Genomic DNA, 14,290 nt, shown 5'->3' with positions numbered 1-14,290 from the left:
TCGTTATAAAACTTCAATCCTTTTGATTTTTTTTTAAACCTTTTGTTTACATTCTTCTATTTTCTTTTTTGTAGGATTCGTGAAAAACTGTATTTCGTATGTATCAATGAAACGATTTTTTTAATTTTATTTTTTAAAAGTCTTACTAACCATTTGTCTCTTTTCTTTTAGACTTAATAGGTCTTTGGAGTTTGGACGCGTAGAACTCTGGATTTCTTTAGACGTATTGGTTTTCAAATCTTGGTAAGTATTTTTTTTCTTTAATTCATCTGTACTAACGAACAGTTATTCCCACTTTGTTATTTTTTTCTTAGACAGCGGCTTCTATATTCTTTACGCAGGATTTTGGAAAGTTTTTTTTTTGTTTTTCTCTAATAGTATTGGTAATTAAATCAAAAAGATGAAGAATGGTGAAAGAGAAATGAACGCTTAGGAATGCAAAGTAACTGCATGAAGAAATGAGGATTAAATAAATCTTCTGGTAAACAAAACTGATAGTAAGATTAGAAGCATATTTCGTTGAGAAATAGGAGAAGCCAGGGAAATTACATCTATTGGAAGGGGAGTGAGTTTATTACTAAGGATAGATTAATATCATAAATCTTTATCTGTTGAGACAACAGTTCGGAAAACATTAGGTGGTCATTGATCATGAGGGATCATCTTTGAAGTCAACAGGCATTAATTTTTATATTAGATAATGTATTTTATAAATAAATTTTACAATTAAACTTACAATATTTTACAATAATTTGTTACAATTTATATTAAATATACATATTATGGTAATAAATTAGCAAACCTTAATTGTATGAAGAATAGCAAAACGTGGTGCCTATGGTGTGCAGTTGAAAATCGTCATACACGAACAATTGAAGATATGAGGAAGTTTTCAGAGAGAAAAGGAGGTCTTTGCTTTCAACTGAGTATATTAATAGATGGGATCCTCTTAAATGGCAGTGTAAAGAAGGCCATAGGTGGAAGGGCTTCGGCAAAAGATATTCTTAAGGGAACTTGGTGTCGAAGGTGTAATACACCAGGCAGAAAACGTGTTGTACCAAACCAAAAGATTATCCTAGTACAAGGACATATTACATCAGAACAAGAATGTACCCCAATTCAAAGATACAATACACAGCACTGAAGATGTAGTAAACAACGATTCAATTAGCAAATAATATTGCACAAGAATGAGGTGGTAAGTGCCTTTCTACAGAATATGTTAATACAAATACTTAAATGTTTTGGAGATGTGCCAAAGGTCATGAATGGACTACAACTTTTATCAGGTAGACTTAGGAATATATAAACCATATTGATTCACTACACCTGTTTTATGTATAGAGGTATTTAAAGAATACTTTTTTTCTAGAACACTGCGCTTGAAACCCTTAAAAAAGAATGTTGTCCTCATTGATATCCAATAAAATGTTATTTCCCGAAGTAATAAAATCATAAAACATTTCATTTAGCCACATAGGTTCATATTAAACATCCTATCCATTTATTTTATGCAGACATACAATAATCCAACAAATTTGGGCTTAAAAAATATGGGAAGATGGTACTCACAATGTGCTGGTAATTTTCCCTGTGGTCTTTCGGAAGCTAAGGAAATCGCTCACAGTAGAGGAGGTATATGTCTTTACAGAATATATAAATCTCTGTGTCTGATGCAATGGATGTGTAATAAAGGTCATAAGTTCACTAGTTTTAATAGTATTAAGCATGTTAAATCTTGGTGTTCATATTGCATAAATAAACATGTTGAAAAGTCATAACCAACATTAGCCCACCTTCTAGCATCCACAGACCAGATTTCTTGAATATACCTGAACATTCTCGAGGATTAGAACTTGACATCTATTATCCACAGTATAGATTTGCTATAGAGGTACAAGGCAAACAACATGAGCAACATTGTAAAATATTTTCATAAAGGTTCAGAAGAATTTGAAAAGCAGTTGATGCATGATCAGCCCAAAAAAGAACTTTGCGAAAAGAATTTGATTGTTTTAAGATATGTTTGGTATTATGAGGATTCAAACATAGTCGTTCCAAATCATCTTCAAGATTGGGTCTTATTGAATAAACTAAAAATTTTATATGCTTCTGTAATTCACTATTATTTTTTTGACTATATTTTTTTCATCTGGAATTACAATAAAAATTTCTCTGATACATGATTAAAAGGATAAATCCCAATCAGGTGACAAAAATATTTGCATGATTTCAGTTTATTAGCTTGGCATAATGAAGAAAATTGCCTTTTGTAGAGAGATGCTATTGATTTACTGATAATTTTTCACTGATAAACAAATTACTGCCAAAAAATGCTTATGCTAAAATAGCTGAACTTAAGCGCATGTGTACTGAGGTTCTAAGAGCGAATGGGGAACATAATGAGAGGCGTGATGCTGAGAATGCCAAACTCAAGGCCACAATTGAGGAGTTGAAATCTGAGAATGCTGAGTTTAGAGATAGACTCACAAAAGTAGAACAGAAGCAAACGTTAAATGATAATACTCCTAACAATAATTCATCTAACTTCAATTTGGTTGCAGTACCAGGGGCGATAACGGTACCTACTGAAGAGAAAGAGATGGATAATTTCTTGCTTAAGGCTCATAAGAAAATTGTTAGTAGTGAAATAAAGTGACGTAATAAAGCGTAGCATCTTCAGAACAGGAGGTTGTGAAGCAATCTTGTCAAAACAGTCATAAGAAAAAAGGTGTTGAGAAAATTGCCCAAGTGATAATTGACGGTATTTAGGATGATGTAAAACATCAAGAGCCAATTTCCTCTGGTTGTTCACTCTGTGAACTATTTCATGAGACTGAAATTTCAGCGACAGCCCATCGTCTAAAATGCTCTTCATCTCTGCTCGATTTAGCAAAGTTATTTGATAAAGCATCAGATGCCGAATATCGCACTAATAAAAAAGCCAATGAGGAAGAAATCTTATGCTGGGTTAACTTTGGGAAAGAATTCATGGTTCACTTTAGTGAACTCGTGGAAAATAGCAATAGCAAAATCGGAGAAAAAAAGCAAAAGGTATAATTTATGATGAGATGCTAGAACAACTTGTCACCATTCGTGAGAAGAGATCAAAAGAAATGGGTATACAGCTTCCAAAAATCTCCCATAGTTCTCTAATTAGAAGGACTCAAAGGTCTATGAAGCTTGTTAAAATAATTGAGAAAATAGGTATAGATAAAATTAAGTATCTTAGTGAATATGGTCCCAATTCCATTTCAGAGTTGACTAACGATCAAATTCAAGAGATCATAGATAATTTCTCCAAGAATCCAAATACTGAATTACCAGATGATCATGAAGCCTCTATCATCGATTCTGAAGGGGAGATTTTGGATGATTAGAGTAATGCAATGGAGGCAGTTTTGGCTGAGGTAAGTACTTTACTTGAAGCTGTGGACGATTACTACAAAATGATCTTGGAAGAATGTGCGAAGGATTGTGAGTATTTTGATAAGGAAATTGATTCCATACCCCAGCCAGTGAAAGAAACAAATGAATAGATACCAGACGATTCAAATGATGATGGATATGGTGGATATAATGAATATAGTGAACGTGATAGAGGTTATTACTGTTATGATGGAGGATATGAAAGAAAAACCTCACTAATGATGAGTCCTATTATCTTTCTGGTAACCGCCTAGGAGAATTATGTACAGCGCCTACAGCTCGTAGAATGAAAATATTATTTCTTTTTTTTCGAATCACATGGGTGGCTTAGATATCGTACCCATAATAAACGTCACTGGTTCATGTGATTATCAGTTATGATGTATAATGACGTACCTATTGATATTATTTTTATATTAATATTTGACTTATAATAAAAGTCTCAATGAAAAAAATGGGACAAACACATCCCAAGCCAGAGCCAGAATCACACTCCAAGCACTCCAAGCCCAATATTGATGAACTTAGAAGAAATTGGTTCACTAATCTGCCACCAACTCCACGAACGTATACTGATGATTTTTGGAGTAAAGGAAACGGGCTTTGGTGTTTTGATAATTGTGATATTGAGGCACTTAACCAATTTCGTCAGCTTGAACTTGAATCACTAGAGTTAGATGATGAAAAGGAATCAAAAATTAAGGAATTTTGTGCAAAGTATAACTATGCTCGTATTCCATTAGATATTGATAAAGACGGTTACATGCGAGGGTTTCTTATCTTAGAATTAACAACATATTGTATTGATGAGGAAGAGTTAAAAAAATTTGGGGAGACCTTAATTGTTTGCATTGGTAATGAAGACTTTTATTGTGCACAGATATACTTGGGTGGTAGTGGTGAATTGTACATACTTTTGGATGATGAACCGCTAAAAGTTTTGTATAATTACAAAGATACAGGCATAAGAAGCTCTGATTTGTTTTAAAATACTAATTACTGAATATGTTTTGATTATCAAATAAATATTTTTATGTAAGTCTTTTCTTTTAATTCAATTTTCTATAATACTGTATAAATACAGTATAATAATTAGTAAATCATAATTGTGGGTTCTCTTGTAAAATGCGATTAAAATTGAAAATTTCTTAGGTGGGAATAATATATCAATATAAATAAATAAATATACTGGTGTGAATTGTTGGATTTGCTTCAAAAAAGGAAATTAAAAATTCCACTCCATTACTCCATTAATATTACAATAATAAATGATTTTGTTTTAATTAGTCCAGCAAAAATAATATATTATTATTTTTTTACATATTATGGTTTAATTTCTTATTAATTTACGAAAAAAATTTGCAAATAAATTAACACTAATAAAAATTAGGTATTCTCTATTTCCAAAAAAATCTACAATTAGATCTGTATATTCCTGTAATCTACTTTTAGTTTGTGGAGCTTCTAGGTGAATACTACCTTCACTTTCAGCACAATTACACATGATAAAATATTCATCCATTTGTTTAGCATCAATTTCTTCATAATTAATATTATATAAATATTCACATCGTTTACAAGGTTTGATTTTGCTAATTACTAACACAGATTGTGGGTCCATTATGCTTTGATAATTGTTTGTGAGATCTACTGAATCTGCTATTCTAAAATAGTGAAAATCAATGAAATTATTGTTCAAATCATCATTTAATTTACCTATTCTATGGAATTCCTATGTATACTTCAATGATGTTTTCAAAGAAATAGCCATACAGTTGATTCTTTTAGCAGCAGATACAGGTAATTGACGAAATATAGCCTGATTTGTTGAAATTTGTTTATAATATTCAAATTCCTGATAAACATATGATGGAGGTGCTTTGATAATCCTTTGAATTGTGAAAAACCGTCTGTATTCAGGATATATACCTGGGCTGGTTGTTATATCCAATAATTTTTGTCGGCTATCAGAAATTATACAGATCGTTGTTGTGATAGAAAAGTACCAATTGTATTTCTTATAAAATCTATGATTTTACATAAATTCACTTCTTTTCCAATCATGAAACGACAAACTTTCTATTGAATTAATAATTTACTTATTAAACATCTTGATGTAGAGGAAATTTGAGAATAAAAAAATTCTAATAAGCCTTCATCTATGAAATCATTTAACATAAATTCAAGATGAAGGCTTCTGCATTTATCAGTAAATCCAAACTATATCGTTTTCAAGAACACGTCTTATACCTAAATACTGTGATACAAACAGTATTTCAGCATAAACTTGCTGAGACTCTTCAAATGTCATAGTGGAAGGTCCTGTTACTATATAATTATTGATTTCTCGAAATGCTAAAAAAGCTCCTTTTTGAAGTTGTGATAAATTGTTTGGATCACTTGCTATACTTCACCGAAAGACAGTTTGATGTTGTTTTAAAGCTGATTGAAGTTAATCCAATTGGATAGTTGATAATATATTCATTTTTTATTTACTTTAAAAAAAACTTTCAATTTTGTAAGCTAAAAAAAAGTGTTTTTAATTACAAAAATTATAAATCACATTTCTGGTGTTGAAACATAACCTTATATGAGGGGGAGAGACAATTTTTAAGATCTGGGCTGTCTTCCCTTTATAGTAGTTTTATATCGTATTAGCTTTTATTGTAAACATGTGAAGTAATATAAATATATAAAATAAATAATCTGTCACATTTGTGTCTGCGTATGCAATGTTCTTTGTTATCATCGCTTTGTCTATCACCTATTTGTTGCTAATTTTTATCGGACCAACAAATAAGCATTAGGTAAGCTGACTAAGCTGTGCATATTTGCAAATCATGGGGTACAAGGGGTTATGATTAATTTTTCACAAAAATATTCATGCGGATCTGTCTGATATTTTTCATAAATACCCTCCCTACCTATTTTTTTCACTTTTGATCTACATTATAGGTGCCAAATTTTGTATCAAACTGCGTCACAAATGAAGAAAAGCCTGCCTTTTTTATTTTCAAAATAACAAAAAAAAATCATTTCAACCTTTAACTGAGAGGTCCCTTTGGAATCCCACTCTTCAGTTGACACACTATTTTCATATAAACAGTTTATTGAAGCAAACAGTGTCTCTTCTATTTCTCTTTCTTTAGACATAAATGAATTAAGTGAATAGGAATGGGAGTGGACTTTAGTCGAAGGCACTTCACATAATGTAGATACTGTACTCTATATCAAAGAAACCTTTGTAGTGATTTATTAGTGAAATTTTATTTAATAAAAAATTTTCTCTTACATAAGGCCCTCACAGCCAAGCATTTACGAAAAAAATATTATTATTATTTCATTGCTTGAATATGTTGTGGAAATATGGGATATGAGAATGCACTAACTTTTTTTGTCTTTAAGTACAGGCGCCACTCTGGATCTTAACATTTCTTTTTTCAGAAATAGGGGTATGAACATAATATCATTTTCACAATTATTCCAGGCCTGTATTTCAATGCGGGTTCTCTCTTCTAATTATACTAGCATTAATGGGTGATTCTTTTGGGATCCTTGCCGTGGAACTGACTGTAAAATGTATAAAAGAAATGTGAGTTCACATTTAACTTCACTAGCGATAAATTATACTAATAAATCATAAAAAATTTACCTGTGATCTATATTTTTTCTACTTCACTCTGAAAATATGTCTGCACTTGTCTTGCAAAACAAAGCCTTGTGGCATATCTTTGAAGACTTTACAGTTTCTATTCTTCTTAGCACCTGTTTCTTGATTTATGCCATCAGAAACCAATTTTCCAAAATTTCTAATGAGCTTTCTGCATGTATGACCAAAATTAATGGTATTCTTACCGCAGAAATCAAAAAAATAAGACACGTGATGTAAGTATTACTGCGAAAATCGAAAGACTCCTTACTGATGTCTACAAAAAACTTAGCACTGAAGTTAACACTAAAATCACCAACGAACTTTCCACACGTCTTTTTGAAGTTAATTCTACTTTAATGTTTGGAATCGAATATATTTGAATATATTCGAGTATTCATTTAAATTTATAAAGTGTATTCGAATAATATTCGAATAAGTTAAATTTCCTTTTATAGTAATGATTTACATAATTTTTAGCCTGAATTATGATTTTAACTCAGTTAAATTTAAGGATTTAATATCCAATTAGAATTTTAACTATACTATATCTGGCTAAATGAATACTTGAATAACCACTATGTTTATTCGAATACTCGAATATACTCGAGTTATTCGAATAACTGTTACATGATTCCAAACACTATTCTACTTTCACTGCGGAGCTTGTCAGAAACAATAATGAACTTAATAAGAAACTTACCGGAGAAATTGCTAAAATCAATTCACATAATGCTGGTTACGCCTCTGAGACGCAGAAAATTTTTTCAATAGTCAATAACATAACTACGAAAGTAGAAGCCTGCCATAATGAATTTAGCAGAATTAATGTTATTATCGAAGATCTCCAAAACAAAATAAATCAACATTATGCAGTAGTTCAAAGATCCGATTTTGATCAACTAAGTGTATCCAGTGTTGTACATGGGACATGTCCCGCCAAAATTTTAATGTCCTGTCCATGTCCCGTCCACGTCCCATCCAAAAATTGTCCAAGTTTACAATTTGTCTTATTAAGAACACCTAATGGACTATAATTTCATATTTAAGATTACATGATTTTAATGTTCCAATGTCCGGACATTGCTAAAATCTTTGGACGTGTCCTGGACTGTCCTGTCCTGTCCCATCTATGGACATGTCCCGTCCCTATGACAACACTAAGTGTATCCAATGAATCTGAAGCTAATTCGACCAATGAATCTGAAACTAATTCACGAGGCTCTTCAAGTAATTCGTCTCCAAGCTCTTCCGGTTCTTCTGGTAAGATAAAAACAAAATAATTCTTGATATTCAATGCTTTATATATTATGGTTTGACTAACATTTTTTGATTGCAGGCTTGAGCCAAAAATTCGCAAATATCATTTCTGTAATTTGGGAACAATTTACGGTGAGATCCCCCAATTCCCTCTGTCATCAATTTACAGAGTTGCCACATCGAATGGGCATTCCCATGGTCGAACGAACGAATGAACGAACGAACGAACAATTGAACGAACGAGCAAATAATCAACAGCATAATTAACGAACAACATAATCAACGAACAATATACAACAACATTCTTGGTTCATGACATAAATAGCGTTAGTAATATAAAACATCAAACGATATAAAATAAAATTGACTTCTCTAAATTTTCCCCAAATTATATCCACTTTTACCTTTAATTTCAAACTTCGATAGCTCTCGCTACGAATTATTACTTTTCAAAAACGTATATTTAATTCATCTTAAACTTTAATTAATATTAAACTTCACTAACAAATAATTAAATGAAACTTATATTTTTATTGAGTTCTGTGGATGAGAACTGTGGAATTACCTTGAATTCCGCTCTCTATTTATACAAATTTTATGCTACTTTCTATTCTATCTATATACTATCTTTTACGTTCTTTTACATATTATCTTTGAACTATCTTTCTAATATGCTATCTATATTTTAAATACGCTATCTTTTAATATGCCATCTTTTATATATGTTCTTTTTAATATATTATCTTTCATATTCCATCCTTGTACTATCTTTTTATATTATCTTTTATATTATTTTATGTTCCTTAATCTTTCTGACATTATTTTATATGTTCTTTCAATCCGCTTTATGTGTTTTACTTATAATCTATCTTTTGTGGCTTATAATTATTCTTTCTTATCGTTCTTATTGTTAAAGATTGCTAAGCCCCAATTGATCGACTCTATTTATCCTATTGGTTCTTTGTCAATCATTTGATAAATATTACATCATGTAGATCATTACTCTTCCTAAATGTTTATCCTTTTCGGCTAATTATTTATCCATCTACGCCAATTCATAATTAATTTGTTCGTTCTTAACATTTGGCAATTACATTTGGTAGTTGAATTTTATCATCTTTTCATGCTTGATATTCGACCGTTTACAACGGACATCTTTGATAGGATTAAGGGTGCGAATGATTATTCTTTAGATCAGATATGTGCTATTGTATCAGTTGATATTCTTAGTAGACTTGAGATGGGAGTAATTGGAAAAGATACAATAAAGGGATTTTATCATGGGGAAAACATAAGTAGCAAAAACTTAGAAAAAATAGGTGCTTGGATAGATCATTATTATCTATATCACAACAGGGCGGACATCCCCATATTATCACGATATTGCCGATCATTTTGCCAATCACTTGTCCAATATTATCACATAAAAAAATACCGTTGAATTAGTTTTTTCACAAATTCTATATAATAATGTATAAAATTTCGATTTTATTTACTTTATTTTATTTATTGTTAATAAATTAGTTCTTAAAATAATTCATAAATATTCATAAAGATTTTGTCAAATATCAGACATATATTAATTTTACAATAATTGTAAACATTTATTTAATGATAACTTTTGGGTTATCAAAAATTATCCAGGTTTATTTTAGCCATTGATTCTTGAATACCTAAATAATATACTGTAAAAGTTTCAAGTTTCGCCCGAAGATCTGTGGCTTCGCCCAAAGCTTCAAAGTCACGTTAGCAGATGATCGGCATATATATAGCATATATATTAATTATTGAAAATTTGACGTAAAATCTAACTTTGGAAACACACCTTATTTTGCCACAATACTTTTATATTAATTTATTGATAAATGAAACTATTAAATAAAATAATTTAACATAAATTGTCAGAACATTTATTGCTTGGAATAAAGCTTCAAATTTAACGTGATATCACTTATATCATGATCGGCAAGTGATCTACATTGAATATAATGCATGTCCGCCCTGTTCTATATCACTGAGTAGCGGGTAAGGAACTGCCAATATATGGGTTAGGGTTCAGCAGGCATTTATGCTTTATTCCTCCCTTGAAACAACCCATTACTCTATTATTTTTTACTTTCATTTTTACTTAGCCGGCTGGCCCTTTCTCATGTATTACTTTGCAATAAAGAATGTTTTTATTGACTTTTAAAATGCGTATGTTTTGCAAATGTAAATATAAATCTATATGTGTTATTCTTAACTCTAATGATACTAAACTAAATGATTCCTGATCTATACTTTTATTTGAGAGAAATCGTCATTATGCGTAAGATAATCTATCAACTAAATGATTCCCAATTTATACTTTCATTTGAGAGATATATGACGCTGTTATTATGCGTTGAGATCCCCCAATTCCCTCTGTCATCAATTTACAGAGTTGCCACATCGAACGGACATTCTCATGGTCAAACGAACGAATAATCGAACGAACGAACAAATAAACGAACAAGCAAATAATCAACGGCATAATTAACAAACAACATAATCAACATACAACAACATATAACGACAACATTCTTGGTTCACAACATAAATAGCGTTAGTAATATAAAACGTTGAACGATATAAAATAAAATTTAACTTCTCTAAATTTTCCCCAAATTATATCCACTTTTACCTTTAATTCCAAACTTCGATAGCTCTCGCTACGAATTATTACTTTTCAAAAATGTATATTTAATTCATCTTAAAATTTTCATTTTATTCAATTAAAATTAATTCGTGATCCGTCTCCAAACCAGTGAAATCTACTAATACATTTTGGGGAATTATTTTGCAAATTAATTTAGTGGGAAATTCAGATAAGAGCAATAGATATAGCACGCATGAAATGTGAAATGAACTTACAAATTATTAGAGAAAAGTAGTTTAGAAGAACTGCAAAATTGCTAGATACACCGCTCAATATAAGCAAAATATAGTACGACCTGTGTTTAATAGAAATAAATAATTTTAATACTTTTTTTTTGTTTTTTCTTGTTTATAACCTTTAAATAAATTATTTACCAGCAAATAAATAACATTTTAATAAAAAAATATCAATTTTGTGATTTTCACACCTCTTGTATTGAATAATTATGGCATTTTTAAAGGCTGGAATCCAGCGTCGCTAAAGAAAAAATTTTTTAACTAATCGTTCAATGTAAAAATTTTTGATGGATCCTGATTCCCTCAGTTTTAAGCAATTGGTTACACTATTTTTCAGCCAGGTTGTAATACAAATTTGGCTGGTTACTTTTTAGGCAATATCGCCAATTTGTATAATAATGTAGCCTTAAATGGCAAGTATATGTTGATCAAACTTGTGATAATAATATTTGACGATGCAAATTTATCATTCAATATACCCAGAACATTATTATATAACACTTAAAAAAAAAAAATTCTGGGCAAATCAGCTCAAAAGCCATTTAAGTGATAATTAATTTGTAAAACCAGTTCCCCGAAATTTATTAGTAGTTTTCACTGGTTCAGAGACGGATCACAAATTAATTAAGCAAACATTAATTAAAGTTTAGGGCGAACCTATTACCTTTAATTAACATTAAACTTCACTAACAAATAATTAAATGAAACTTATATTTTTATTGAGTTCTGTGGATGAGAACTGTGGAATTACTTTGAATTCCGCTCTCTATTTATACAAATTTTATGATACTTTCTATTCTAATATATGCTATCTATATACTATCTTTAATATGTTATCTTTCAATATGTTTTTATATTATCTTTCACGTTCCATCTTTTTAATACACTATCTTTCAACATATTTCTATTTTTAATATATTATATTCCATCTTTTGTGGCTTATATCTTTTCGTATCATCTTTTATATCATCTTTTATATTATCTTTTCATATTATCTTTTATATTATTGTTTTTATGTATTTTCATTATGTGTGTTCCTTTAATCCGCTATCCCTTCATTTTATATGATTTACCTTTTGTGGCTTATAATTATTCTTTCTGATTGTTCTTATTGTTGAACTCAATAAACTGGTTGCTAAGCCGCAATTGATCGACTCCCTATTCAATCTATTGGTTCCTTGTTAATCATTTGATAAATATTACATCATGTAGATCATTACTCTTCCTAAATGTTTATCCTTTTTGGCTAATCATTTATCCATTCACGCTGATTTGAGATTAGTTCGTTCATACTTAGTACTTGACGTTCACATTTGTCCATTTGGTATATTATTTGCTCTCGCTTAATATTTGTCCGTTTACAGCGTATAAACCTAAATGATTCCCATTTTATACCTAGTATCTTATCAATTTTCAAGCTCACGTTACGTATCAAAAGTATAAAAAATCAAGTCAATATCCCTGAAATTTCTGATAGCAGTAAAATTTTTCTGTTAAACATTTCATTATGTAATACAGACTAGACTATTTTTGCGTTTGTAATATTCAAAGCCAATTGCAATCTGTCATGTGATATTAATAAGATAAATATTTAAAGTAATAAGAAAAAATGCACACTGTCAACAATGATGCTTACCAACTTCACAAAATTTAATTCCACTAAATACAACTCCCTCCCTGAGGTCAATGTTGCCTCCAGAATTTTACAACAACACCCTAATTTTGCTGAACTTCTGGGAAAAATCTATTTTCTTACCAAAGCACATTCCATTGAATTGGGAGTTCAATTAATCTATCGTCATATGCAAGTAGACGAAGTAAAAGTCATGATTGAGAAATTCCAGTTCCACCAAAACGCATCAGCCTTCATTACCTCAGTTAGTTTTCCAACTGACCAAGTTTATCCTGCTAGTTGGTTACTTGAGGACGATGGCAAATTGACAGTATTTGAGTATTCCATAGATATTTTGGTGAAGCGTACCTTCGAAAAACTTATCAAGAATCCAAGTATTTTCGTGGAGATATGTGATTTAATCAGGGACTATCACTTTGAGAATTTACTTGCACCTTGTATCACCGCACGAGATTCATTGAAGCATTTTGAAAAGGAAAACGGATTTATGGAGACAACTGATTTTAAATCCAATGCTAGTATTGTGAAGAATATGAAAAATTCTCAGATAGTGGATGATAAAAACGCAATTATTAATACTATGTGGGCGTATTCAGTGAGCGATAATTGTTTTGGAGATGATAATCATTGTCCTCTTCATTGTAGACATTGTCTCCATTGTGATAGTAGAATTCATTAGTAAATTCCATACAGGTTTTAGTGATATGGTTTCTGTGCAATTATTTATTAAAATAATTATACATCTGTTTAAACTTAATGTTCACTTACAAAAATTTTGTGATACTGGTTATCGTTTAATATTGTAATACTATCTGTAATAGAAGCGTTCGAGCTTTACTCTGCCACACATGTGACATGATACCTTTGGTATTTTCTCTGTACTAAAATTTATTATCTAAAATGATAATAAGATTCACCCACAATTCAGGTTTATATTTTTTATTTGCTTGTCCATCAGCCTAGTAGTTTACGGAAATTTTGGTGTGTATATATTAAAAACTATTCTCCCGATTGGCCAATCATCTTGTGATTTATGGAAACTCACCAGCTCCTGAAACTCTCCTAGAACTGTTGTGGATTTAGAGAGATCTCATGTGATACAAACTTTATAATTAAGCCCCCTCACCTGTGAGCGGAAAACCATCAATAAATTTTTAGAAGTGATATATTAACAATTTTAAATGTGTTTTTTCAAGTACTACTATGATAAAATATTTCATTTGCTTTACAATCTATTGCCTTACAGTCATGAAAAAAAATACAAAATTTACTAAACTAACATAAGCAACATAGCTATTTACAGATATGAAAAACCCACTTTAATACAGAATAGAAAAGTAAATTAAATGTTCTTCTTTTTTGTTATTATAAAAATCACTCTTGGTCGTCTGGCTCAATGAAATTAA

General features: G+C 30.4%; 6 protein-coding genes across 6 annotated transcripts; 5 read left to right on the top strand and 1 right to left on the bottom strand.

Moving 5' to 3' along the window:
* Positions 1-811: 811 nt before the first annotated feature.
* On the top strand, positions 812-1,144 carry OCT59_008006 (uncharacterized protein; the record flags this gene model as incomplete). The annotated part of the gene is made up of 1 exon (XM_025324950.1): positions 812-1,144. One exon carries the CDS (start codon positions 812-814, stop codon positions 1,142-1,144), a length of 333 nt encoding a protein of 110 aa, XP_025183591.1.
* Positions 1,145-1,553: 409 nt separating this feature from the next.
* On the top strand, positions 1,554-1,781 carry OCT59_008005 (uncharacterized protein; the record flags this gene model as incomplete). The annotated part of the gene is made up of 1 exon (XM_066142175.1): positions 1,554-1,781. The coding sequence occupies one exon, from the start codon at positions 1,554-1,556 to the stop codon at positions 1,779-1,781; it is 228 nt and encodes a 75-aa protein (XP_065999081.1).
* Positions 1,782-2,365: 584 nt separating this feature from the next.
* On the top strand, positions 2,366-3,380 carry OCT59_008004 (uncharacterized protein; the record flags this gene model as incomplete). Its single annotated transcript, XM_066142174.1, has 3 exons — positions 2,366-2,638; positions 2,773-3,054; positions 3,129-3,380. 3 exons carry the CDS (start codon positions 2,366-2,368, stop codon positions 3,378-3,380), a joined length of 807 nt encoding a protein of 268 aa, XP_065999080.1.
* A 503-nt stretch (positions 3,381-3,883) lies between these two features.
* Positions 3,884-4,417, top strand: OCT59_008003 (uncharacterized protein; the record flags this gene model as incomplete). The annotated part of the gene is made up of 1 exon (XM_025329618.2): positions 3,884-4,417. One exon carries the CDS (start codon positions 3,884-3,886, stop codon positions 4,415-4,417), a length of 534 nt encoding a protein of 177 aa, XP_025183588.2.
* A 342-nt stretch (positions 4,418-4,759) lies between these two features.
* OCT59_008002 (uncharacterized protein) lies at positions 4,760-5,740 on the bottom strand (the record flags this gene model as incomplete). The annotated part of the gene is made up of 3 exons (XM_066142173.1): positions 4,760-5,093; positions 5,172-5,393; positions 5,700-5,740. 3 exons carry the CDS (start codon positions 5,738-5,740, stop codon positions 4,760-4,762), a joined length of 597 nt encoding a protein of 198 aa, XP_065999079.1.
* Positions 5,741-12,876: 7,136 nt separating this feature from the next.
* Positions 12,877-13,563, top strand: OCT59_008001 (uncharacterized protein; the record flags this gene model as incomplete). The annotated part of the gene is made up of 1 exon (XM_025324948.2): positions 12,877-13,563. One exon carries the CDS (start codon positions 12,877-12,879, stop codon positions 13,561-13,563), a length of 687 nt encoding a protein of 228 aa, XP_025183587.2.
* Positions 13,564-14,290: the final 727 nt, after the last annotated feature.

Source organism: Rhizophagus irregularis, chromosome 16, assembly GCF_026210795.1.
Source record: "Rhizophagus irregularis chromosome 16, complete sequence".
Taxonomy (NCBI): Eukaryota; Fungi; Glomeromycota; class Glomeromycetes; order Glomerales; family Glomeraceae; genus Rhizophagus; species Rhizophagus irregularis.
Note: the sequence above shows the minus strand (reverse complement) of the source record. Positions and strands in the feature narration are given on the sequence as shown.